This window comes from Geotrypetes seraphini, chromosome 7, assembly GCF_902459505.1.
Source record: "Geotrypetes seraphini chromosome 7, aGeoSer1.1, whole genome shotgun sequence".
NCBI lineage: Eukaryota > Metazoa > Chordata > Amphibia > Gymnophiona > Dermophiidae > Geotrypetes > Geotrypetes seraphini.
The window spans coordinates 172,816,677-172,843,556 of record NC_047090.1 but is presented as its reverse complement, the minus strand read 5'-3'; the positions used below and the strand labels follow the sequence as shown (position 1 = coordinate 172,843,556).

The following is a 26,880-nucleotide window of genomic DNA, read 5'->3' as shown; positions in this document are numbered from 1 at the left end:
TTGATGGACCATTGGTCTGACCCAGTAAGGCTGTTCTTATGTATGTTTTAAAAATTATGATTGTGGTTTTGTGAGCTGCTTAGGTATAAGCGAGTAAGACATTTTGTTTAAATAAATAAAACAAAACACAGTCCATAATCTACCTGAAATACAAAATAACAGAAAGCAAAACCGGGCCTCGACTGAAGTCACAAGGTCAGGTCTCCATCTTAAAACTCTGTCATTCATGCTGACCTAGAGATACTTCTGAGCCACTGCCCTGGCCCTTATTAATAGGAACTTACAGTATAAGTCATAGAAATGGGAGGTTGAGGAGACTCGAGGAACTATTTTAAGTCACATTCCGGTACTTGTAATACTAAAGAACATGAGAACCCCCCTATACATTATAAAATATGTTTCAAGCAAAACATTAGATGATGTGTAAAACAAAGCTTCAGTCAAAGCAATATCATAGTGGATTAAAATGTGATCAAGTTTTCACTTTTGCTAGTCACTAACTTCAGACTCATTTCACCTTCCTCATCAAGGCCACAGGATCAAGAGGATCCAAATTATTCAGAAATTAATCTGGTTAATGATTGCCTCTTAATGGAAATACATTGTTCTATTTTTTTCCTTTTGCATGAACTGATGCACTGGATTTCTCAGATTGTTCCCCATCCTTCCAAATACCTCTTAAAAGCACTTTCTTCCTGTATCTGTCTCTCTCACCTGTCTTTTCCCTCTCTCTCTGTCCTTTACATCCTCTTTCCCCGGTTCTCTCGCTCCATCCCTACTCCCCCTCTTACAATTATGCATATTCTCCATTTCGACAGGTAAGCTGTGGCATTTCTCTTATGCCCTTCCATTCAATTTATAGACACATTTCCAGGATGGATATATTACTGTCTCTTAAATACATCAAGGCCCTTCCTCAGCCTCACTTCAAGAAGCTGTTGGTAAGCAGCATCAGCATTCGTACTTCAGATACTGGATCAGTCTCTGAGGAAGTGGCAAGTCCTCCAGCAGTGCAAAACGGTTCCTGCCAAGAATACTTCGGATTTTCAGGCGACAGAGATGAAAAAGAGATCTCGGAGGCTCTAGAAAAATAAAGCAAATGTTGATGAAGAGTGTTGGGGGATATTGTGACATCAGATGCAGAGAATTTGCCAGAACTAACGTCCATTCACACCAGGGCATTTTATTTTATATGTATGAAAAAATTAATCTGATTTAAATACATAAGTACATAAGCATTGCAATTCAACAATAGACCGAAGGACTATCAAGCCCAATATCCTGTTTCTTACAGTGGCTAATATAGGTCAGTACCTGGCATGACTCCAGTAGAACGGGGGTTCTCAACCCAGTTCTTGAGCCACATCTAGTCAGTCATGTTTTCAGGATACCTACAATGAAGGTGCGTGAAATAAATTTGCATGCCCTATCTCCATTGTATGCAAATTTATTTCATACACCTTCAATGTGGGTATCCTGAAAACCTGACTGGCTAAATATGGCACAAGAAGTGGGCTGAGAACCCCCTGCAATATACTAATAGATTCTATGCTGCTTATTACAGGAGTAAACAATGGATTTTCCCCTGTCTAGTTTAATGGTGTCAGGTCAAAAGCGTGCCGGACAAAGGCGCGTGGAGGTGTGCGCTGCAGAAAATTACTGTTTTTAGGGCTCTGACGGGGGGGATGTGGGGGGGGGAACCCCGCCACTTTACTTAATAGAGATCGCGCTGCGTTGGGGGGGCGTTGGGGGGGTTTGGGGGGTTGTAACCCCCCACATTTTACTGAAAACTTCACTTTTTCCCTGTTTTTAGGGAAAAAGTTAAGTTTACAGTAAAATGTGGAGGCTTACAACCCACCAAACCCCCCACAACGCCGGCGCGATCTCTATTAAGTAAACTGGGGGGGGCTCCCCAACAAAACCCCCCGTCGGAGCCCCTAAAAACTGTAATTTTCTTCGGCACGCGCCTCCGTCTTGCGCTCAGTTGTCGGCGCGCGCCTTTGTCTTTCGCGGGGTTGTCTATGAACCAGTTTAATAACGATTTATGGATCTCTTCCAGGAACTTGTCCAAGCCATTTTTAAACTCTGCTATGCTAATGACTTTGCCAGCAATGAATTCCAGAGCTTAATTATACACCGAGTAAATAAATATTTCCTCAGATTTGTTTGAAATGTTTATCATGTATTCCCTCTTTCCATTCCACTCCACTCAGTATTCTACAGACCTCTATCATCTCTCTCTTCAGCCACCTCTTCTCAAGCTGAAGAACACTAGCCTCCTTAGTCTTTCCTCATAGGGGAGTCGTGCCATTTCCTTTATCATTGCGGTTGCCTCTCTCTGTACTTTTTCTAATTCAGTTGTTTGTTTTAATTTGGTGACCAAAACTATAATTCATGGTGTGGTCACACCATGGAGCAATATAGATAAGAACATAAGAATACTGGGTCAGACCAACGGTCCATCAAGCCCAGTAGCCCGTTCTCACTGTGGCCAATCCAGGTTACTAATACCTGGCCAAAACCCAAGGAGTAGCAACATTCTAGAACCCTAAACAGTAGCAACATACCATGCTACCGATCCAGGGCAAGCAGTGGCTTCCCCCATGTCTTTCTCAATAAGAGTAAATTGTCCAAACTCTTCTTAAAACCAGCTACGCTCTCCACTCTTACTACAACCTCTGGCAATGCGTTCCAGAGCTTAACTATTCTCCGAGTGAAAAAAAGGTTCCTCCTATTGGTTTTAAAAGTATTTCTCTGCAACTTCATCGAGTGTCCCCTGTTTTATTCCCTATTCCTTTCCTAATAATCTCTAAACTTTTGTTAGCCTTCTTAGCTGCTGTTGCACACTGAGTAGAGGATTTATCGTCTTTTGTTATGGAATTTTTAAAAAAACGTTTTTAGGAAAATTAAAGATGAACCACAAATCCATACTAATGGATACCTGGATAATTAATTTGAGCGTGAAGCGTGTTAATGTTTTCAGGCAGATACATTTTTGTGGAATATTTTCCTTCATCAGTATGAACCATTGCATAGTCTGGAATGTTTCTGCAATTTTTTAAAACTTGAACTTTATTGAATTTTATCAAAGTTGGTATAAAGGTTCTAATGATATGATGGTACATTTGTTTGGCTGGTAGGAAAGTGCAGGGGCAGATGCATGCATATAATTTAAAAAATACATTAATCTATATGTATACTTTTAAATTATAGGCATAAATATTTGCACCAGCTCTAAGGCACACTTAAATGTCTGCACACAATGTATACAAGATTTCTGCCACTTACACTAGTACTTCATAATGACAAATAGTTGCCTACTTGTCTTTATAAAATTGACTTAAAATATGTACCCTTATAAAATTACCCTCTATATCTATTAAGTTGCCCTGCACAGCGAAATATTTTGCATGTAATTGCAGAAGACTTGCATAGCTTGGTGTTAGTGAGCCTTTTGTAAAATACACAAAAATTTGTGAACATCCTGACTTGGTCATGCCACTTTCTCTCTAGATGCCCCCCTAATCAAAATCAGACTTCATATGTATTGAGCAGCATTTTAGAAAGCACATTTTGTTCACAGGAACAAAAACAAAAACCCCCAGATTGCCTACCAACATCAAGCCTCTAAGATCAGATTTATTCCTAAAATAAAACTCAACATGGCCACGTTTTGCCCACAGGCTTCATCGGGAGTATTGCCTTACAGATGCAATACCCTTAATGAAGCCTGAAAGCAAAACTTGGCTATGCTGGATTTTATTTGGGGAATAAATTTGATCTTAAAGATTTGACATTGATGTGGCAAGCTGTTTTTTTTTGTCCCTAACCCACACATACAAAGCTACCTAACACTGCGGAAGAGGTTTCTACCATGGGCCAGTGAGGTAAATACTTCGATGCTCATAGGAAATCTATGAGCATCAGAGCATTTATCTCGCTGGCCTGCAGCAGAAACCTCTATCAAAGCTTTGTAAAAGTCAGTGTAATATTTTTAAACATTTTTTTGCACTTGCTGGGGACATACAGCCTTATAAACAGTACTTTAATCACTAGGGATCATTTCAGCAACATTTAGGATGGATACTTGGGGGGAGGGGTGGGCATGCTGCTTAAAGAATTCTTGAATTATAATTATTCTACTAACTTTGTGCACTGATTTTCATCTGCCTTTTTCTTGGTAAACAATACCATGGATTCCTAGAAAAATGCTGAATATAATTCAAAATAATTTCAAATGCTCTGGCACACCCTATGACAGCTAAATAAATGAATAAACCATGCAATGAAAAGACACGTATGTGAACAAAAGGAAAACAAAACCAAGTGTTGATTTTTTTTACTTCTGAATAAAAAGAGTTACCTGCTTTCCTCTTAATGTCAGCCCAGTCCTCATAACTATCTAAGTGCTCCTGTAACCTGGCACAGAGCCGCACGTTACCCACATAATCCAACAGTACATCGATGATCGGCCCCGCCCAGCGACTAAACTCGGGTGTAGAAACCATTTCACAAAACTGAAAGAAAAGCAAATCGTTGGGTCAGAATAAGCAGAGAAACAAGAGACACAAGGAGGCAGAGGCAACAGAGAACAGGATTATGTGAAACTGCAGGGAACAGGCCTAAAACCGCTCCTAAAGTACAAATTAAAGTGAAACATCTCACCTAAAATACAAAATACATAACATAATAAATATCTAATAGGACCTTTTACTAAACTCTGTTAGATGCTAACTCGCAGCTTAAATTGGCGTACACTCACATCCTGTGGCAAGTGCCAATTTAATGCATGCTAATCCCTGTGCTAAAAATTTTTTTCTAGTTTTTTGGACAGGGGTGAAATCAGGGGACATTCCCACTCTTAAGCAACAGCACCATGTGCTAACTGGTTAGCACAGGATTACCATGGGAGCCCTTACCACCCACAAAATGGATTCTGAAAGAAGGAGATCCCTAAGGGAAAGGGATTGGGACTTGTATACAAGTACTCTCCCGAAATTTGCGGGGGTTCCGCTCCAGGAACACCCGCGAACTATGAAAAACCGAGAATACAGTTTTCCAGCTGATCGAAGGCAGGAGAGGGCAGCTGGGGCGCCGGCGGGTGCTTAAATTGTACTTACGAAGCCGGGCGCATTTTCCGACCGCCTCTTCCTGGTACTAAAGTCATGGTTGCACCAATCAGGAGCTGCTTTGACACGCTATCTGGCGTGTCAAAGCAGCTCCTGATTGGTGTAACCATGACTTTAGTATCAGGAAGAGGCGGTCGGAAAATACTCCAAATTACTGAGTCTGCGATTTGCAAACCGCGAATTCACGGGGGTTTACTGTACTGCCTTTTTATAGTTATACAACCACTCTCAAAGCGGTTTACAAACAGGTACTTCAAGCATTTTCCCTATCTGTCCTGGCGGGCTCATAACCTATCTAATGTACCTGGGGCAGTAGAGGATTAAGTGACTTGCCCAGGTCACGGGGAGAAGCGTGGGGTTTGAACCCACAACTTCAAGGGTGCGAAGGCTGCAGTTCTAACCACTGCGCCACACTCTCCTCCTGAGTGGTGTAAAATGGGTACAAGTGGATCGATTTTTTACTGCATCAAGGTTTACAAAGACTAGGGGACACTCGAAGTTACAGAGTAATACTTTCAAAACCAATAGGAGGAAATATTTTTTCACTCAGAGAATAGATAAGCTCTGGAATGCGTTGCCAGAGGATGTGGTTAAGAGCAGTTAATGTAGCTGGTTTTAAGAAAGGTTTGGACAAGTTCCTGGAGGAAAAGTTCATAAACCTCTGTTGAGACTGACATGGGAGGCGCCACTGCTTGCTGTGGATCGGTGGCATGGAATGCTGCTACTATTTGGGTTCTTGCCACATACTTGTGACCTGGATTGGCCTCTATGAAGATGGGATAATGGGCTGGATGGACCCTTCTACTTGATTCCACATACTGTTATCCCTGCAATCTGTCATATCCTTAACATACTGTGTTTCTCCAAAAATAAGCCCTAGTCCCAGGATTCGCCGGCAGACTCCCTTCCCTCCCTCCCATCTCTTGTGCAGCAGAACACCCTTGAGCGAGCATCCGCCCCTGCCGCGCAGCCGAACCCCCATCATTCCCTCCCTCCCATCCGAACCCCGCTGACCACGAGCGAGCCCTACATACCTCCCTAAGCAGCGTTGGGCCGGCAGCACTCTAAACAGGCTGTTTCGGCCTTGTCCGCCCGTGAATTCACTCTGCCGTGTTACTGATGACACTTGTCTAATTTTCGGGGCAACACGGCATCCATTTCCACTGTAACTGTTCCCGAGGACTTCAACCATGCGGAGGTTAACCTGCTTCTCAAAAAACCATCATGGGACCCCTCCCAACTGCCCCTCCAACTATCGCCCTGCCTCCCTTCTTCTGTTCCTATCCGAGCTACTCGTGCATGCTGTTCTCTATTGCTGCCTTGACTTCCTTTCATCTTAACTGACTCTTGATTCTCTAAGCTATTTTTCCTATGATATGAAAAAAACTGGAAACTCACTGGACTAAGGGCCTGTTTTACAAAGCCGTGCATTAACGGCCCCGAAGCCCATAGAGATTTAAAAGGCTTCAGGGCTGTTGCCGTGCGGCTTTGTAAAACAGGCCCTAAGTATATAGCCCTCGATGGGAACTATTTTGTTTAACTTGCTTTTTTACCAAACTTTTCAAGCCACCCTCATATTGTGTGACAGATTGTTTTTTCTCTCCTTGATACGGTAGTATTGTTGTTATGTAGCATTTTCCTTTTTCTTTTGCCTGCAATTGCTCTGAAAATGTAATGATTGTAAAAAGCAAATATCTAATTTACAAAAAAAGTCAAAAATATGCTAAAAGACCGAGTCCGTTTGTTCACAGAGTTTTGAGATTGTGCTTCTTTCACCCAACTACTTCATTCCCTGAAGCTTCAGAAAGATTTTTTTAAAATTAAAATTGTGCCATTCTGCTTAATGTAAAATGTCATGTATCCCAGAGGAGATCAAAGACACAACAGGTCTTTTATCCCAAAGGTTTAAATTCTTTCACCCAACTAAACCTAACCCAACTAAACAGAACCCTAAAGCCCTCAATGTGCAGCGGCGGCGAAGAAAGGAAACAGGATGTTGGGCATGATTAAGAAGGGGATCACGAGTAGATCGGAAGAGGTCATAATGCCACTTTACAGAGCAATGGTCAGACCGCACTTGGAATACTGTGTCCAACACTGGTCTCCATACCTTAAGAAGGATATAACTCTGCTGGAGAGGGTGCAGAGGCGAGCCACGAAACTAGTCAAAGGTATGGAGAATTTGAGCTACAAAGAATGTCTCAGAAAACTGGGACTGTTCACCCTAGAGAAGAGAAGACTGCGAGGGGATTTGATAGAGACTTTTAAAATATTAAAAGGATTTGATAAAATAGACCAGGAAGCAGCATTGCTAACATTTTTGGAAGTGACACGGACACGGGGTCACAGCCTGAAACTGAGTGGCAGCAGGTTCAGGACAAACGTCAGGAAGTTCTGTTTCTCACAGCGAGTGGTTGGCGCTTGGAATGCTCTCCCGGAAGAGGTTGTGGCGGAGAATACTGTTCTGGGTTTCAAGCGCAAGTTGGATGCACACCTTCTTGTAAATCATATTGAGGGATACGGGAAATCCGGGTCTCCAAAAAGGAGAACCTAAATGGGCCACCGCGTGGCGGATCGCCGGACAAGATGGACCTCAGTCTGATCCGGTGAAGGCGTTTCTTATGTTCTTAACTACTTAGGGCTAGATTCACTAAGCAAACCGATCGGTTTGCGACCGCTCTGCGACTCGACTTTACTCCGGCCCGATTCCGATCCATGCATGCAAATGAGAACAGCACGCAAAGTAGGCAGGGACACGATTCACTACAGAAATCTTGCCACAGACTGGGTTGGCTGATCAACACAAGAAGCGACTGCTGTAGACCAGTCGCAAACGTCCTTTCCGACTGTCCTCGGCCTGAAATCCCAGCCCTGCAGCCCATCTCTGCCACTCTGCTTCCTGCCCCTTCCACCCATCGAAGACACAGCAAACGCCCTTTCCAGCCGAGCCCTGCTCTTGCCGCCCCAACTCCCTGCTCTCTGCTGCCCTTCTCCGCAGTGTGAGCCCGTGGTTTTAAAGCAAGTTTGCACTTCAGGGAAGGGTGGCAGAGAGCAGGAGAGTCAATTGCCTGCTTTAAACGTCTTTTGTAACTGAGGGATAGGGTCACAATTGAATTGACTTCCAGCTGTCTTTTTATTTCTGCCTAATAACATCTCCTCCTTTAAGAGCAGCCTGCCGCCGGGGATCGGTCTATTTCTGCCTCATAACATCTCCTCCTTTACGAGCAGCCTGCCGCCGGGGATCGCTCTATTTCTGCCTCATAACATCTCCTCCTTTACGAGCAGCCAGCCACTGGGGATCACCCTATTTCTGCCTCATAACATCTCCTCCTTTATGAGCAGCCTGCCACCGGGGATCGCCCTATTTCTGTCTCATAACATCTCCTCCTTTATGAGCAGCCTGCCGCCGGGGATCGCCCTTCCAGAGCAGGAGAGACGGAGCCAGTTAAAACTCCCTCCTCAGCTAAAAACGAACACCAAACACATGCGCAGACCATGTACAGGGAAAGCAGATGGTGTGCGCATACGTCAGGATCGAACACTAGCGATCCATGTCGACGTATGGGGCGTTCCTCTGATCACCCCCATTAGAATATTATTGACTAGTCTTTAAGCCCGTTACATTAATGGATGCTAGAATAGATGTGTCTGTCTGTCTGTGTTTCTTTCTCTCTCTCTCTCCTTGGCCGCTGTCTGTATCCTTCTGTCTCCCCCCACCCCCCTGAGCAAAGATGTCTGCCCCAGGACACACCTTCCCCCCAAAGCAGGCCCCTTTCCCTCTCCCTGTCTCTCCATGGTCCTCTTCTGTCTCCCCCCACCCCGAGCAAAGCTGTCTCCCCCCCCAGCACACCCCTCCCCCCAAAGCAGCCCCCTTTCCCTCTCCCTATCCATGGCCCCTTCTGTCTCCCCCAGCACACCCCTCCCGCCAAAGCAGCCCCCTTTCCCTTTCCCCCTGGCTCCCGGTATTGATTCCCTTCTTACCCTCCCAACATCCAGGCGTCTTCTGGCCTGCTCCTCTTCACCAAAGCAGCCTGCGATCATGGTGGCCGGCTTTAGTTAACTTCGCAGGCTGCTCTCCAACTCGGTAGCACATTCCCTCTGACGTGATCCCGTGCGTCAGAGGGAGCGTGCTACTGAAGCTGGAGAGCGGCATGCGAGGTTCTTTAAAGCCGGCCACGATCGCAGGCTGCTCTGAAGAGGAGGATCAGCGGCGGCAGTGGCGAGTGAGGGCGGGAGGTGACACGGAAACTCCTTCTTCTGCACGGAGGTGGAGAGCGGCTTGCGAGGTTCGCTACAGCGGCTGGCGAACCTCAGCAGGCTGCTTTGAAGAGGAGCGGGAGGGAGGAGTCGCTGGTGTCTTCTACACAGTCACGCGCAGGCGCCGTGAGGACTGGCACAGAAGCACACCTCACGGCGCCACCGCTCACGAATTTTCAAGAGCGCACGCGCCTCTAGCATTTTATTATTATTGATTGCAGAATCCATCGGACATGGATCGGTCACGATTGATCAGGTTAGTGAATTTAGCCCTTAATTTCCTGAAGCTTCAGAAAGATTTTTTAAATATTAAAATTGTGCTTAATTTAAAATGGCATTTATCCCAAAGGAGATCAAAGGAACAACAGGTCTTTTATCCCAAAGGTTTAAATTTAAGGGATGGACAGAAGGCCTGCAGAGAGCTTCCTCATTCAGTTTTATTTGCAAAATATTTTCTATTGCGGAATATTTTTCCCCAATTAAAATAAATTGTAGAAAATGACGAACAAGTAATGAAGAATTTAGGGAATGGAGGACAGGAAACTGAATTAGATATTTGCATCCTTAAAATTCCACAAACTCTCAAATACTTCTAGGGTAAATCAATCTGCTTTATCGATAAACATTGCTTGCAAAAATGAACTATTTGCAAGAGGAAGTGATCTCCTTGTTCTAGTGAGACCATGGGGCTCATTTTCAAAGCACTTAGACTTACAAATTTCCACAGGTTACTAAATCAAGTTTCAAGTTTATAAGTGTTCAAAGCGATGAACATACATAAAAAAAACATTTAAAATTACAATATTAAAAAGTAATACAATATTTAACATAAACATTAAAATGAACTAGACTATATACAAACTTAACAAACAAGAAAAAAAAGGACGAAAGGGATTTGAACTACAAATTATTATAGAAAGAGTGGTCGGGAAAAACACAAGGTCGGGGATATAAGATGTCTGGTCAAATTCAACATAGTTAATAAATCCCAGGTTGAGAATTATTACTCAAAAGCATCTTTGAAAAGGAATGTTTTTAAATTAGTCTTAAATTTATCAATATTGTGTTCTTCTCTTAAATAAATTGTAAGTCTAAGTGCTTTGGCAATATCCCTCTATATCACATCTCAGAGTCAATTACAGCAATCTGACTCTTACATAGCAAAAGTGAGAAGCTATCTTGGGAAGTTTCAGTTACCTTACCTGTATAATCTTGGGTTGTTTATTGGCTGTATCCTGAGATTCATACTCTCTCCGTCTGACATCTTCTATTGGAGGGTGGAGTCCACAACCATACTCGCAGTTAAAACAGGAATATGCATCACAGCCAAGATCCATTAAGTACTTTAACAAACTAAGGTACTTCATTGAAAACATGATGGTGGCAGGGAACGATGTGGGATGAGTGGCAATGTATGCATCAATATTTGCCCCATGATCAAGAAGCATATTCATTGTCTTGAGGCAGCCATGGCGGATTGAGATTAAAAGAGGGTTGATAAGGTCCACATTAGGATTAGCTCCAGCATCCAGGAGCATTTCTGTGGCATCAATGTTGTTATTAATAACGGAGAAGTAGAGAGCAGTGCTGCGCCTGTCCTCGTACAATCTGGCACGTTCAAAAGACAGAGTGGCGTTGATGTCATAGCCGGCGTCAATCAGCTCTTCCAAACTGCTATCGTTATTACGCTCTGCAGCAATGTGGAGAGGGCTGATACCACTGCGCTTGATCCGAATCCGACTTGTCACAGGGATCAGCATGGACACAATCCTATGGAAGACAATTCATTGAACAAGACATTACACTGTGGATTGACACAAACTAGACAAAGAATCCAGAGTTTCCTCTAATCTGGGCAAAGAAAGAATATAATGGTTATCAAAAAGGGTAGCTTTCCCTTCTACAGCTCACCAGAAGGCTTGGATTAAAACCAATGGCTTCCCATACATAAAACAAAAACAACAAGCAAAAAAACCTCCAACTCCACTTGTTGCAAAGAGAGCAACAAAACAATGCCGACAATCAAAAGATGGCAAAGTGGAGTCGATGCACTGAATGGTCACAGGTTTATTAAACACACAAAAATACTATGTAAATTAAAATCAATAAAACCAATTCCAAATAGTGCAAATAAAAATAAAAGAGTGATCCTTTCCCCCTCTCCAGTTATCCTTACTCTTCAAAGCCTCAAGAATGTCAACTGCTTCCCAAACTGTATATACTGGAACTGCACTATCTCCGATTTGTACATCTCCCCAAATTGTAAATCTACTGGAATAATCCAATCTTCTTTGCTATATCCCATTCCCAAAACTGTAATTCACCTATCTTATTGTAATATCTCCTGGAAATGTCCAGATGTCTCTTTTGTAATCCGCCCAGAACTGCAAGGTACGGGCGGAATAGAAGTCAGTAATTTAATGTAATGTAATGTAATGTGTCAGTTTATATTGAAATCACACACAGTCTTATGCGCTTAAAGAGATGCCTCTTGGATATTGGTTCCAGTTTCAGCAAATCAAAATGGCCGACAAATGGCATGGCGATAGAATGGACATCAATCGATGAATGAAATCTTATGACCCTACACGGTCCGTGTTTCGGCTTGCGCAATTGCCTTCATCAGAGGTCCATGGCTGGAAATTGAATATCAAAGATGAACATTTATTTAAAAGCGCACAGGAGATGTAAAGCGTTACAGGTTACACAGAATACGGCAGCAAGATTGATAATAGGTCTGCCTAAATATGATCATATTTTGCCTCATCTCCAAAAATGCATTGGCTACCAGTCACCTTCAAAATGCAGTACAAAGTTTTAATGATCTGTCATCAATTTTTGTACAGAAATATTCCAGAATTGATTAAAAATCTAGTTATATTCCAAAAAGATCTTTGCGTTCTGAGAATTTGGCCTTGCTGAAGGCAATTATGAATCTAAGGTTAGTTGATACTAGCAAAAAGACCTTTTGCTGTGCAGGAGCTAGGATCTAGAACTCTCAGATAGGACAGCTACGGATTTGCTGTGAGAGAGGTATGTTTAGAAAATTACTTAAAACAGAATTATTTGTTGATGCTTTCTTTTAGACATACCTTTTTTTGGTAGACCTGATGAATTGTTTATGATCAACAGTTACGTTACTAATTCATGTCTATGGTATGCCGTTAATTATGTTGTTCTTAAGTTCTGTTTCTATACAAACTCATTTTAGTATTTTTTAGCTATGAATTTTAAGGCTTGTTTGTATGTTTATTTTATTACTAGTCTTTTAGCCCGTTACATTAACGGATGCTAGAATATATGCCTGTCTGTCTTTCTTTCTTTCTGTCTCTCTCTCTCTCTCTCTGTCTTTCTCTCTCCTTGGCCCTTTTTCTTTGTCTGTCTTTGTATGTGTTTCCCTGCCCCCTGTGCAGCAGCAGCAGCAGCAGCAGCATTTCCCCCCACCACCCCTTCTCTTCCCATGGTCTGGCCTTCGGCCCCCCCTTCCCTTCCCGCGGTCTGGCCTTCTCCGTTATTGCCTTGTTCCTCCCCTTCCTCCTGACCCCCCACCCATCTTTTGTAGTCTACACATCTATCTCTCCTCCTCTCCACTGGATCAGCATTTCTTCCTTCTGCAACTGCACCCCCCCAATCTAGCATCTGCCCCCTCTCTTAACTCTCCCCTTATGCTCCAGGTTTCTCTCTCTTTCCCTTCCCTCAGCTCCCACAAACCTAGGCCTAGCATTTCTCCCCCACTCCTGGGTCCAGTTTGTCTCCCCACCCTCCCCCTCCCTGTGCCTGGGTCCAGTATTTGTTGTGCCTCCTTTCCCAGGTCTCCAAACTCTGTATTGGATTTCAGTAGAAACAGAGCTGAAAGCTGTATACTTCATATCTGCGCCCAACTTTTTGATTATTATAAAGGATCATTGCTCTGCAGCATCTGTCCAGAGAGGAGCATGTGAGCAGCCGGCATTACTGTCCCTTTAAGAAAGTTTTCACAGCTCCCACGATCACTGCCACCGCTTCAGTCCATCGGGTCCCTCCGAGGAGAGGGGCGGGGAAACCAAGGTCCGCACGCCGGCGAGCCGCTAGGAGAAACGGAACTGATTCCAGGGGTGGGGAGGAGGTGGGGGGGACGGTTGCATGTGAGCTCCCACCTCCTCCTCCCCCACCCCTTCCCAGGTCACCGCCAGACAATGAAGGGCTGCTGCGCCTTGGGAGCTGAGCGCGTGCGGTGGAGCTGAGCGCGTGCGGCGGGGCCGCGGCATGAGCCATTTGGTCAGTTTGCGCAGGCGGCCGTCCTCGCGCTCGGTCCACCGTGTGCGCGGGCTGCCTCTGCCCTCAGGGTTGCTCGGCAGCGATGCCTTCTCCCTCGGCGCCGGTCCCTCTCCTCTGACCCCCCCCCCCCCCCCCAGCAGCATTCTCCGGGAGCTCCCTTGGCGATCCTCCAGTAACGGGCTTGTGGAGGCGATCGGCAGCTGTCTGCGGTCCCAGCTTGTGGAGTGGATTCTGGTGACGTATTAAGCGCGCATGCGCACTCTCACCTAGCGCGACAGATCGGATCTCAGGGAATACGCGGCAATAATGCGCATGCGCGGCTAGCATTTTATTATTATAGATGTTTTAAGATTATGTATGTATATTCTGTTAACCGATTAGTTGTAAGCGGTATAGAAATTCTCAAAATAAATAAACGCAGACAACGCCAACGCTGAGCAATTGCTGGGCAGACAATTTTATATACAGGTGCCTAAATTTAGGAGCCAACAGTGTTCCTAGTTTATAAAACACCAGGGTTTACATAATATGGTTGGTGCCAAAAATTGACACTTATATGCACAAGTGCAAGGTACTCTAAGCCAATGGTTCCCAACCCTGTCCTGGAAGACCACTAGGCCAGTCAGGTTTTCAGGACAGCCCTAATGAATATGCATGTAGCAGATTTGCATAACTGACACCTCCATTATATGCAGATCTCTCTCATGCATATTCATTAGGGCTGTCCTGAAAACCCGACTGGCCTAGTGGTCCTCCAGGACAGGGTTGGAAACCACTGCTCTAAGCAGTCTGCTCAATATTCAGAAATATTTAACTGGCCAGGAACAGCTCCTGGCTGGTTAAATAGCATTTAGCCGGCTCAGCACCAAAATTCAGCACCAGATGACTGTTGAATATTAGCATTTAGCCCAGGCGACACAGCCAGTTAACGCCAATATTCACTGACTGACCAGCTAAGTTGAGTGGCCAGATAACAAATATTAGTTAAACTGGCTACGTTAAAAGCAGCTAAAATAGACCAGAAATTCAATGCCGGTCACCAGATGTGGCTCAGTACTTAATTTCCAGGTTCGCTGCCCACCACGAGAGTCAGCCAGGCTATATCACTTGATCTGAAAATCGAGCCTAGTGTGTTTAACTCCATTACCACGTAGTTGTCAGCAGGCTATACACATGTCACATCATGGGCAACTCATGGCATGACACAAGCAATATGTGAGTTTACAGAACACTATCAGCTGGTTCACAAGATGGGCCCTCTGATGCCAGCCACTAGCCAATTTTAAGTAGGTGCACCTAATGTTTATCATGCCAATGCAGCTTTGAATTAATATTCTCTGATGACTTAGGCATGTCCTTAAGCCATTACAGAATTAGTGCTAAGCCCGCCCCCTTTGTAGTACCTAAAATGAGACACCAATTTATAGAACTGCTGCCATAGTCTACAAAACCCTTAGCAAGCTCTGGATTCTGAACGTAACTAAAACATAATCTAGATCTCAGATTAAGGACCTGAAACATCAAGATTACTTCCCTAGAAACACAGACTGGGAGAAGAGTCGTAGGTGGCAGTTCTGTAAGTGGCACCTAATGAGCACTCTTAGTTCAATTCTATAATGGCTTTGGGGTGCACTTAAGTTGTTTCAGACTAGTAGAATAAATTCACTTTGGTGTGCCTAAAGATAAAAGGAATGGGGCGACTTCCCTATGAGAAAGGTTAAATAGTGGTGTAGCGAAGGTGGCTGGGATGGTGGCATTGCTGTGCCATGCACACCTCCTCTCTTACTTGCTGCATGAGTGCGCCCCCCCTGCCCCCACATACCTCTTAAAATGTTCACTAGTGTGAGCTGCAACTTCCATATGCTGCTCATGCCGGCCTTGGCTTCTTTCTGACATCACTTCCTGGTCCCACAACCAGGAAGAACATTTAAAGAGGTGCACAGGGGGCGGAGAGGGTCTGTTGCTTGATCCCACAATTCCTCCCCCCCGGGCCTACCAAGGTACTCCTCATGGCTGCCTTCTAAAATAGCTGCTGCGACCTCTTATGGCAGCTCGCATTACAGGAAATGCCACGAGCAGATGTGAAAGAGCACAGGAGCCATTTTAGAAGGCAGTTGCATGGAGGCAGAAGCGAGAGGGTTGCACTCCTGCAACAAAGACCACGCTGGACTACCAGGTACCTCGGTAGGTCTGGGATGTGGAGGATTGGGGGGTTGGGGGGGATTAAAGGGTCGAGGCTTGGAGAGGGGAGAGAACCTTGGCTATGGATTAGGAGGAGGGGGAGGGAGGGAGAGAAGAAAGGCGCAGAGACCTACAAGGGGTTGAAGGGAAGAAAGAGAGGCGAGAAGCTAGACTTTGGGTAATGAAGAGAAAGCGAGAGACCTAGAATCTCTCAAACTCCCTTTTCTATCCCTTTGCGGTTCTTTGTAAATCTTGGGTCAAATTTTTAGGATAAATTTGCTCTTTGCTTTAAAAGTTTGCCGACCCCTGATCTATTCTAGAAATTAATGCACAGAAATGGTGGATCTCTTATAGAATTGCCCTAAACATATGTAAACATTTTGATTAATATTTGTTGCAGATATCCTATAATCTAGAGGAGATGTGCACAGTGGCTTTCTCATCTCCGAATGGTATCTGATATAGTATTATAAATTTGCTATTCCACTTGCTATAATGCCAACGACTTCAGTCTAAGTCAGCGGATGCATTCAATCACTCTCATACTACATTTAGAATTTCATTATATAGTAAATTTAGTTCAAAATGAGAACGAAGAGGGAGGAACAGAAGAATGAAAGAAAAAGAAACTAAAAGAGGAAAAAGGAAGCGGAGAAAGAGAAGGAAAATTCATATGGCATAAATTATATCTAATTTGTGTTCTTGTTACTCTTTTGTTACACAGCGAACCCACCCAACAGATGGAACCTGCAATCAATTACACGTACTCTTCATTGTCCTTCTTCTTTGCCGCTACGTGAAGTGGCAGAAAACCATCCTTGTTGGCTCTGTTAGCGTCTGCACCTTGAGACAACAGGAACTCCACAATGCTAGTGTGTCCATTCTTACCGGCTTCATAGAGAGCAGAGGCACTGTCGTTGGCCTGGGTATTAATCTCAGCGCCTACAAAACCAAACCAAGCTTATTATATATAGCAGGACTGTTAATAATAATAATAACAGCTTTATTTTTCTATACAGTGCTTCCCCGCAAATTTGCGGTTGGCGATCCCGGTCATTCGAGGTATTTTCCGACCGCGAATGACCAGGCAGGAGAGGGCAGCCGGAGCACCGGTGAGTGAAGGAAATCACTCGCTGTATGCTCCGACCGCTTCTTCCTGTACTAAAGTCGGGCCTTAACAATCAGGAGCTACGTGTCAAAGTCATGACTCACTGAATCGGCGAGTCTGATTTTTTTTAAAATAGTGAATCAATTTGAATCGATTCACCGAGGTGAATCAATTCAAATAGGCGAATCGGGAAGCACTAAAGCTCACTCCTTCCCACCACTGTCAAGCAACCCCCTCCCCCCAGTAGCAGGAGGGATGCCCACTCCCTCCCGCCACCACTGTCAAGCACCCCCCGGGTTTTGAAAAACCATCTGGACACGTCCAGGGAAATCTAGACGTTTGGTAACCCTACAGATGCATGTCTAACTTACAATACACTTTTAAGTTAGACATACTGTATAGGAGGAAGCCCCACTTATATTCCACCCAGGCTCCAACCATATAAATGGTCAGTGTCTGTGGTACGTGCATAAGTGAAAGATGGTGTTTTCATTTTTTTTACTCACCACACTTAGCAAGGTATCGCAAGGCATCCAGCTGCCCGCTCTGGGCTGCCACAAATAAGGGTGTGATGCCATATGCATTCTTTGCTTCAATCTTTGCTCCTCCTGTCACCAAAATATCAGTGACCTCAAGGTCATTGCGAGCCACAGCCTCATGCAAGGCCGTCCAGCCCCGATTACAGCGGTGGTTCACGTCAGCATTGAACTGGACCAGCAACTTCACAGCTTCCAAATTTTTGCGCTCACAGGCTGTTTAAAAAAAAAAAAAGGAAAGATGTGCAAATTTAAGCAGTAATATATGATTGTGCAAAAAAAGAATTAAGCATACTTCCTGGTAGAGCAACGAGTCTCAAGGTCTATAGCACTCAGGAAGGAGAAGGAATTGCATTGATGCCTTGTACTCAGGCAAGTCACTGCCTCATGTGCCCATTAGACTGTAAGATTCTTGAGTCAAGAGATGTGAAAGGCCATTCTAGAAATTGGCACTTAATCTTAGAGACTCGACTCATGAATATTTACATTACGTAGGTATTTAAACGTCTCTATCATATGTCCCCTCTCCCGCCTTTCCTCCAAAGTATACAGATTAAGATCTTTAAGTCTGTCCCCTTATGTCTTCATCATTAGGCATATGAGGACAGGCTTAAAGAACTCAATCTGTATATTTAGGAGAAAAGGCAGGAGAGGGGACATATGATAGAGACGTTTAAATACCTACGTAATGTAAATATTCATGAGTCGAGTCTCTTTCATTTGAAAGGAAACTCTGGAATGAGAGGGCATGTTAAGAGGAGGATAGGCTCCGGAGTAATCTGAGGAAATACGTTTTTACGGAAAGGGTGGTAGATGCGTAGAACAGTCTCCCGGAAGAGGTGGTGGAGACAGAGACTGTGTCTGAATTCAAGAGGGCCTGGGATAGGCACGTGGGATCTCTCAAAGAGAGAAAGAGATAATGGTTACTGCGGATGGGCAGACTAGATGGGCCATTTGGCCTTTAACTGCCATCATGTTTCTATGACACCAATAGTGTGACTCGTTTATAGACTTCTAACCCTTAGGTGCATAATTAGTGGCACAAATTGATAGTTTCAAAAAAAAACATGAGAATCTAAAGTTACTCAAAAATTAAATCTTAAATACAAAAAACATAGAGTATACTTGTACAAAATTAATCTGAGGACCTCATACACCCGGGACATAACTCACCGTTTCACGCCTTGGTTTCAGCACCACACCACTGAAGCTGAATTTCAAGATGTCATATTATTTTTTCTTGAAACCGCACAAGCTCATACAATTTCAGCCGATCCTTGCTTACAGGCGTGAAACGGTTGAGTAACCGTTAGGCTAAAGTTAAGTGCTTCTTCCATTTCTTTGATACACACATCATATTGAAAATTCAACAAAAAAGAAAAAATGGAAATGTATAAGTAGGACCGATAATGAATGCACCACCCCAGGAAGAGCATGGAAGAAATTCGAGTAATGTCCCAGGTGTATGAGGTCCTCTATTAGGTTAATATTGCACAAGTTTACAAACTGATAGTTCTGCACGAAAATGCTAAGTGCTATCTTACAAGCAGTGCACCTAACTCGCTTAACACACCACTGTCGGGGGTATAGACATAGGAGGACCGTACATGTAGGCTTGTCATGGGCATATTGACACATGCAACTTGCAGAATTCTATCAGTTGGACACACTGCATGGTGCGGTTGGGCACGCCCACTTATGCTAGCCTTTGACCTGTTGTAATTAGGCGCATCTAGCTTTTGCCACATCAATGCAGCTTTGTGGTAATATTCCATAATGCCTTTTGTGCCCTTAGGCCATTAAAGAATTGGCACCAAGAGCCAGATTCTGTAATGGGTGCCTAAAAAAGCATGTCAATCACACTTAGGCGTCCATTACAGAATCATGCTTAGCGGCGCCTAACTTTTAAAAGCTTCAGCACCTGTAATGTAGGCCAGAGTTTTAAAGGCCTACGTTATAGGCACCTAAATCCTTTAGAGCAGTGGTTCCCAACCCTGTCCTGGAGGACCACCAGGCCAATCGGGTTTTCAGGCTAGCCCTAATGAATATGTATTGAGCAGATTTGCATGCCTGTCACTTCCATGCATGCATATTCATTAGGGCTAGCCTGAAAACCCGATTGGCCTGATGGTCCCCCAGGACAGATTTGGGAACCACTGCTCTAAGGAATATGCATGGAGCAGATTTGCATGCCTGTCACTTCCATTATATGCTAATCTCTCTCATGCATATTCATTAGGGCTAGCCTGAAAACCCAATGGGCCTGGTGGTCCTCCAGGACAGGGTTGGGAACTACTTGCTTTAGAGAATCGTGCCTAGCAGCGCCAAAATTCTTCTCCACCCCTAAACATGCCTGCTTTGGAGTTAGGTGTTGATAGGCGCATTGGGTGCCTAACTTTTAAGCGTTCATTCATTTAGGCACTTATCTTTAGACTTCTTTTACTACTACTATTGTTATTTCTATAACGCTACCAGACGCACACAGCGCTGCACAGAGTCACAAAGAAGAAGAAAACAGTCCCTGCTCAAAAGAGCTTACAATCTAAACAGGATGTCATGGATAATCAGCTGGCTGGGTTGGAGGTCAGAGGAATAGGGTTAAGGATTGGAGGCTCTATCAAAAAGGTGGGTTTTCAGTCTGCTTTTAATCAAGGGAAGGGGCTTGACGGACAAACTCGGGTAATTTATTCCAGGCATAGGGGGCAGCTAGATGAAAGGAACGAAGTCTGGAATTGGCAGTGGAGGAGCGGCTTATCTGAGGAATGAAGTTCTCTGGGAGGTGTATAAGGAGAGAGAAGCGAGGAGAGATATTGAGGGGCAGCAGAATGGACATATTTGTAAGTCAGCAATTTTCCCCCAAGTGTATCCCATTGTGGTACCTAAGATGAGGTACCAATTTATAGAATTGCTGCCAAAGTATAGCTGAAAATGTTTCTGCGCTGAAATGCTGTGCACGTCCAGTAGCACCATAAACATGCTACAATTTATTACTATCACGCCCTAACTCATGTTTCTCCAGTATTCTGTGACAAAAAGTGACGATTTTCTTTGAATCGCATTTCTTTTGTCTTTTTATTATTGAGTTTTAAAACATGTGGGCAGAGGGTGCAAAATGCTGAGGAGCGACTCATGAAAGCTCTAGGTCCTTTTGACCATATTTCTTCTGCTGTTTGATGCTCATTGGCTTTTGTAAAAAAAAAAAAAGTATTTAAGGTTTTAGTGTTAGCTTTTAAATTCTTTCATGAAATGGATCCACATTACCCCCCTCCCCCCTTTATACAATACCGCTCAGCTAGCTCGGTTTTGTAAAAAGGGGGGGGGGGGGTATATGCTGGAAAGGTTACCTGTATATCATCCAAAGTGGTCCTTGAGTTTACAACAAGAGCAACGTTTCTGCATCCCCTCTGCGAGTGGGCTCGTAAATGAGCCTACTCCCGGTTTATGACTTAGCTGTGGAACCAACTCCATTTTTTTTGCATCAAATCGCTAGACAATGTGATGATTTTCGAAGAGCTGTTAAAAACGCATTTCTTTGGTTTCTAGATAAGTGGCTAAATTCACGGTTTAGAAGTATTGTAAATATGATTTAACTAGACATAGTACATTGGATTTTAAATCTTGATGAGAATGTGAAATTTAAATTTAGATTTATTATGATGGCATCACTGTATTTAACAGTGTTCCCGCTAAGCTGCGCTGGCCTGCGCTCGCGCACAAAATATTACATCGCAGCGCAAAGTTTCTCTTCACAGCGCACACACGCGTCGGTAAGGTAAGGGGACGCATTGGGGGGATTGCACTTCCCCACAATTGCCATGCTTCGGTTCCTCTTCTTCCTTCCTTCCTCCCCCCCCCCCGCGGGACCCTGCGGCACCATCAACTCTTACTCCCTCTAATGTCGGCCCTGCAGCTCCAGACTTCCTCGCACCTTCTCCCCTCCCCCTTTGGATCGCTATTATTTTAAATGTTATAGCCGCGGAGCTGTATCCATCAGTGGAGATGTCTAACCTCGGCCTGCCCCGGAACTCTTACTGCAACAGTGACTTCCTGTTCCTGCCTAGACGGGCGTCTGCTGCAGTAAGAGTTCCGGGGCAGGCCGAGGTTAGACATCTCCACTGATGGATACAGCTCCGCGGCTATAACATTTAAAATAATAGCGATCCAAAGGGGGAGGGGAGAAGGTGCGAGGAAGTCTGGAGCTGCAGGGCCTACATTAGAGGGAGTAAGAGTTGATGGTGCCGCAGGGTCCCGCGGGGGGGGGGGGGAGGAAGGAAGGAAGAAGAGGAACCGAAGCATGGCAATTGTGGGGAAGTGCAGAGCTGCAGGGAAGAGTGTTGCGGTACCCAGCTGGAGGGAGAAGGAAGATGAGGGAGGGAATTAAAGGAGATGCCAGGGCTTGGAGCGTAGGAGGAAGGTATGCCAGTCTAAGGGAAAAGGAAGGGGGAGATGTGAGAGCATGGAGGGGGAGCGAAAGATGGAAGAAAAGGAAAGGAGAGAGATGCCAGAGAATCAGGGAAGGGGAGATACCAGACTATGAGGAGAGGTGTGGGAGAGGGAAGGCGAGGAGAGAGATGCCAGACCAATGGGGTGAAAGGAGAGATGGAAGGGGGAGGCATACAGTTTCTGGAAGGGGCATAGAAGGAGAGAAGATGCCATATAGGGGAAGAGAGACGGCAGACAGTGGATGGAAGGAAGAGAGTTACAAGAAGATGAGGAAAGGAGAAACCACAGAAGACAAAGGTAGAAAAAAATTTCTATTTATTTATTGCTTTAGGAGACATGTGTCACTGTTTCTGTGAAGCATTGTATGCAGAGTCCAGCTTCTTGCTGGTTCAATTTAACCTTTGTCTATGTATTTTTATTTTATCCCCCCTTTTACAAAACTGTGAAGCGTTTTTAGCACCAGCCTTGGTGGTAGCAGCTCTGATGCTCAGAATTTTATGAGCATCAGAGCTGTTACCTCCGTAGCTAAAATCCACACTACAGTTATGTAAAAGAGGGAGGGGTTAGTTTGTGATTACATATTCCTTACTAGGCGAAGGTGTTTTCTGTGTTCTGTGTGTTCGAAAGACATGGTTTTCTGTTAGGATTGACGGTGTAGGATTGATCTGTGCTGGTCTGGCTTGTTTAGTTTTACAATGGGTGTATTGATGTACTGCTCACTGCAATATGTAAGATGCTGCCTTTTCCTAGGTACTCATGTGTGACGTGTGGTTTGTTACTAAAAATCATGTTTTTCTTACAGATGGGGGGGGGGGTGCCAAAAAATGATGGGCCCCGGATGTTACATATGCTAGGTACGCCACTGTATGTAAAGATACCAGAAAGCTGGCGTAGCAAAAACTTCTAAGTTTTGAGTATTTAACCCTCCCACAATCTCACGGGCACTCGTTTCAAGTTTATTGAGATTTTGATTTAAACGCAATATCAAATATTTTCAATGCGTATAACAAAAATAAATTTGGGGAAATAAATAAAACCATTTGAACCAGTGTTCCCGCTAAGCTGCGCTGGCGTGCGCTGGCGCACAAAATATTACATCGCAGCGCACACGTTTCTCGTCACAGCGCACGATCGGAAGAGGCGTACGGCAGATGGCAGGGCGGCGAGAGGAGAATCGGGCGAGTTGGCTCATAACTTGCTGGCGCCCGATATTTTTGGCTCACGGTGAAAAAAGTTTGCTCACAACACCCGCCCGCTTAGAGGGAACACTGCATAGGCCCCCTTTTATCCAGCTGCGTTAAGGGTTTTTTCATCGTGGGTAGCTGCGGTAAAAGCTACGACGCTCATAGGAATTCTATGAGTGTCAGAGCTTTTACCACAGTGGCCAGCAATAAAAAAAAAAAACCAACGCGACTTGATAGAAGGAAGCCATAATTTGTTATGTGTTTGTCATGATAAATATGGATGTATTCACGTAACCCATTCTGGGCTACCCTGGGAGGATGGGCTAGAAAATTAAACAAACCTAAACCATCTGCTATTCTCAGAGAAAATGCAGTGAGACTAGAGTGCATTGTGATGTCATCAGGCATTAAGAGAACTCTCTTTCCATTGGTTGATCGTCACCTGATATTCTCAGCGTTCAGAGAAGAGTTGGAACATGTGATGTCAAATAACTGAAGTGGAATTTTCTGATATTTTAATATTTGCGCATAAACAAAAGGTGGAAGAGACAGAGCCACAGACTATTTGAGCTCTTGTGCTAGTGCTGCCACTTTTAAGAAGTAACCTGAGGACCTCAAACCTGGATATTACAGGTAAGGCACATTTAAAGGTTCCATTTGGTCCTCCAAGGGACACATTTAGGGCAAAGTGAATGTCAATATGTTCTGACTCGCACATCTGAGCTTAAACTAAAGCATATTCATGGAGCTAAGAGAAGATTAGGTACTTACTTCGATAATCTTCTTTCTAGTAATGTAATGTAATGTAATTTATTTCTTATATACCGCTACATCCGTTAGGTTCTAAGCGGTTTACAGAAAATATACATTAAGATTAGAAATAAGAAAGGTACTTGAAAAATTCCCTTACTGTCCCGAAGGCTCACAATCTAACTAAAGTACCTGGAGGGTAATAGAGAAGTGAAAAGTAGAGTTAGAGGAAAAATAAAAATAAAATAAACATTTTAACAAGACAGCATTGATCTAAATACTTTGGAAGGTAGAAGAGAGGAGAGAAAGGAATAGAAGCAGAAGGGGGAGCCGTTGAACAGTAGAATTCTGGAGAAATTTAAATGATAGAAATAGAACAAAACAAAGACAAAAGGCAAAACAATAGATAAGATTAAAGATAAATCATAAGCTGGAAAGAAAAATAAAATAAAACTTTGTCTTCAATCCACGGTTTCAGCGTCAGTGATGAAGTGGAGCAAGTAAGTTTAGGAGGAGCGATTGACGTTTCCAGAAAGGCATGTGTGTCTTGGAACAGTGAATTGTGTACCCCTACTCACGAGTTTGTATAAAAGGCATCATCTACATTTTTCAGCTCCACCTCTTCTGACACTGTTCTGTGCTCCTCAGTTCGTACCAAAGCAGGGAGCCTATGAGCATTGAGAGCAGCGAAGGGCATTCAGCGCAGTTTCCTGCGTTAAAAACCGCTATCACGGTTTAGTAAAAGGGGAGAGGGTATATTTGTCTATTTTTGCATAGTTGTTACTGAGGTGACATTGCATATTTTAAAGTCATCTGCCTTGACCTCTGAAAACCCCCCGAATACAAATGATAATTAACATTTTCTCTGCGTACAGTGTGCTTTGTGTTTTTTAAAATTTTATTCTTGGCAGATCATTTTGACTTGGTCATTTTAAAAGTAGCTCGCAAGCCAAAAAAGTGTGGGCACCCCTGCTCTAGACACATGCCTCTGGGCCCACCCTGTTCCACCTCCCAGGCCCGCCGCATTCTACCCCCCAGCCCTGCCTCCACAAAGCCTCCTCTCTTCTTCCCCAACAAACTCCGGCCGCGTCTGGAGGGCCTGGAGCATGAGCGGACGTGTGCGACATCATCCATGCACACTCAGAGGCCCTCCAGATGCAGCTGGAGCTCTCCAAAACCTGGACAAACTGCTGGGTTTTGGAAAGGCCATCCAAGCACCTGGACAATCCTTTAAAAAGAGGACATGCCCTGGTTTTCCCGGACATCTGGTAACCCTAGGCTAGTCCTTCTGCTTTTCCTAGTCAGGTTCTATAGACGGGAGCTATGCACCAGGGATCCTTCCACAACTCTACACCGTGGGCTCTAAATCTGTGATTAAACCAACCTCTTCCTTGTTTTTACCATGCTAAAAAGTGCTAGAAAGAAGAAATCTTTTAAGAGCTACGGTTAATATAACTTAGTGTGTGGTTTCTGGTTTAACTAGGCCTTCTAGCTCTAAAGAGCATTTTCAGCTACAAAACTGGCTGATCTGGAAGGTGTATATTGCAAAAACGTACCACTAAAGCAATTTTTTTTAAATTCTTATTTCTCTCTGTTAATATTAAAACAAATTTGACCCTCCTGCTTTGATCACTGTCATAGGGTCCCTGGTGGGGTCACATGGCAGGAAGTTAATTTCCCCAAAGGTTGTCTGACTCCACATCTAGGCCCAGAAGTACGTGAATCTTAGCCAAAAATCTGTGAATTGTATTTTGCAACACCAGAATGAAGTATTCTGGTGCTTGACACATTTAGCAGGTAAAGAAATATAGCCTCTGGCGAGGATTGCTCTGTTCAACCAGCAGCACTGGAAATGCATCATAAAATTTTCGGTCACCCCAACCTATTTCTGTTCCAGCGGGAACAAAATGTTTATGTTCGGTTCTATAATGCAAGGCCTAGCTCTGGGTTCCATGTACACAGCTGTCCTTCAACCTTGTCTTTCGCCTAGAATCAGTGGCGTAGCGAAGTAGAGAGGCGCCCAGGGCAGTGGTGCTGCTCCCATGCCCTCTTCTCTGCCCCCCCACCCCTATCCGCTCCTTCCCTGCTCCCTCCTGCCGTGCACACGCACCCCCTTCCCCCGAACCTCTTCAACGTTCACGACGCAAGCAGCAACCCCAATCTGCTGCTCATGCCAGCGTCAGCTCTTCCTCCGATTTCACTTCCTAGGAAGTGACATCAGAGGAATAGCCAATGCTGGTGGGAGCAGCAGGTTGGGATTGCTGCTCGCGCTGTGAACATTAAAGAGATACGAGGGAAGGGAAGCATGCACGTGGTAGGGGGGGTCGGATAGGAGGACGTGTACCAGCAGCCCCACCAAGACAACGCCCGGAGCAGATCACCCCCCCCCCCCCGTCCTTACTACATCACTGCCTAGAATGAAGCTATGGTGGAGTGATGTATTGCTCTAACAAGCAGTGGCATATTTGGTGGAGCAAAAACCCGAGGCGGAGTATCTCCTGCACCAGGCAGTGGAAGGTGCATGGATTGGTCATGGGTTACCTGCACGCAGCCGTCAGCTCTGCTGGTTCCCTGCCCTGGATCAAGAAGTTGACATCAGAGGGGGTGGGGGCCAGTAGAGCCAATGGCCACTAGCAGGCAGACTGCAGACCCGCAACTGCTCCAGCAACTCCGAGCTCCCTGCACCTGGGGCAAACCACCCCCTGCCTCACCCTAGATACGCCATTGCCGATAGGCTAACCAGCATATGACACTCTGAAGGGGAAGAGGCTTACAAGTTCTTTTTTTTTATAAGTTTATCCTCTTTATTAACTTTTTCACAACCAAATACACTTCTCTCTCCATATTCGCAGTTTCAGCATTCACAGTTTCGATTATTCACGGTTTTTAGCTTGCTGGCTCCTCCCCCCAATTACATCAGCTTGCATAGAGAAATCACCGATTTCCGGTACTCTCTTCACCATGTTTTGTCTCTCCTTCAGGAACAGGCCAGGTCTCCCACCATGTTATTTGCGGTTTTACCATATTCACGATGG

The 26,880-nt window shown here is 44.6% G+C and overlaps 1 protein-coding gene across 4 annotated transcripts in view; it reads right to left on the bottom strand.

Moving 5' to 3' along the window:
- Positions 1-336: 336 nt before the first annotated feature.
- ASB2 (ankyrin repeat and SOCS box containing 2) overlaps positions 337-26,880 on the bottom strand; it is a 75,813-nt gene continuing 49,269 nt past the window's right edge. For all 4 annotated transcript variants that reach the window (XM_033953400.1, XM_033953402.1, XM_033953404.1 and 1 more), the window contains 5 exons: positions 17,439-17,684; positions 16,592-16,766; positions 10,589-11,156; positions 4,364-4,517; positions 337-1,082 (listed from right to left, as the gene is read on the bottom strand). In XM_033953400.1, the coding sequence (XP_033809291.1) occupies positions 952-1,082; positions 4,364-4,517; positions 10,589-11,156; positions 16,592-16,766; positions 17,439-17,684 (1,274 nt within the window). In that variant the 3' untranslated portion in view covers positions 337-951. The remainder of the gene's footprint in view (positions 1,083-4,363; positions 4,518-10,588; positions 11,157-16,591; positions 16,767-17,438; positions 17,685-26,880) is intronic.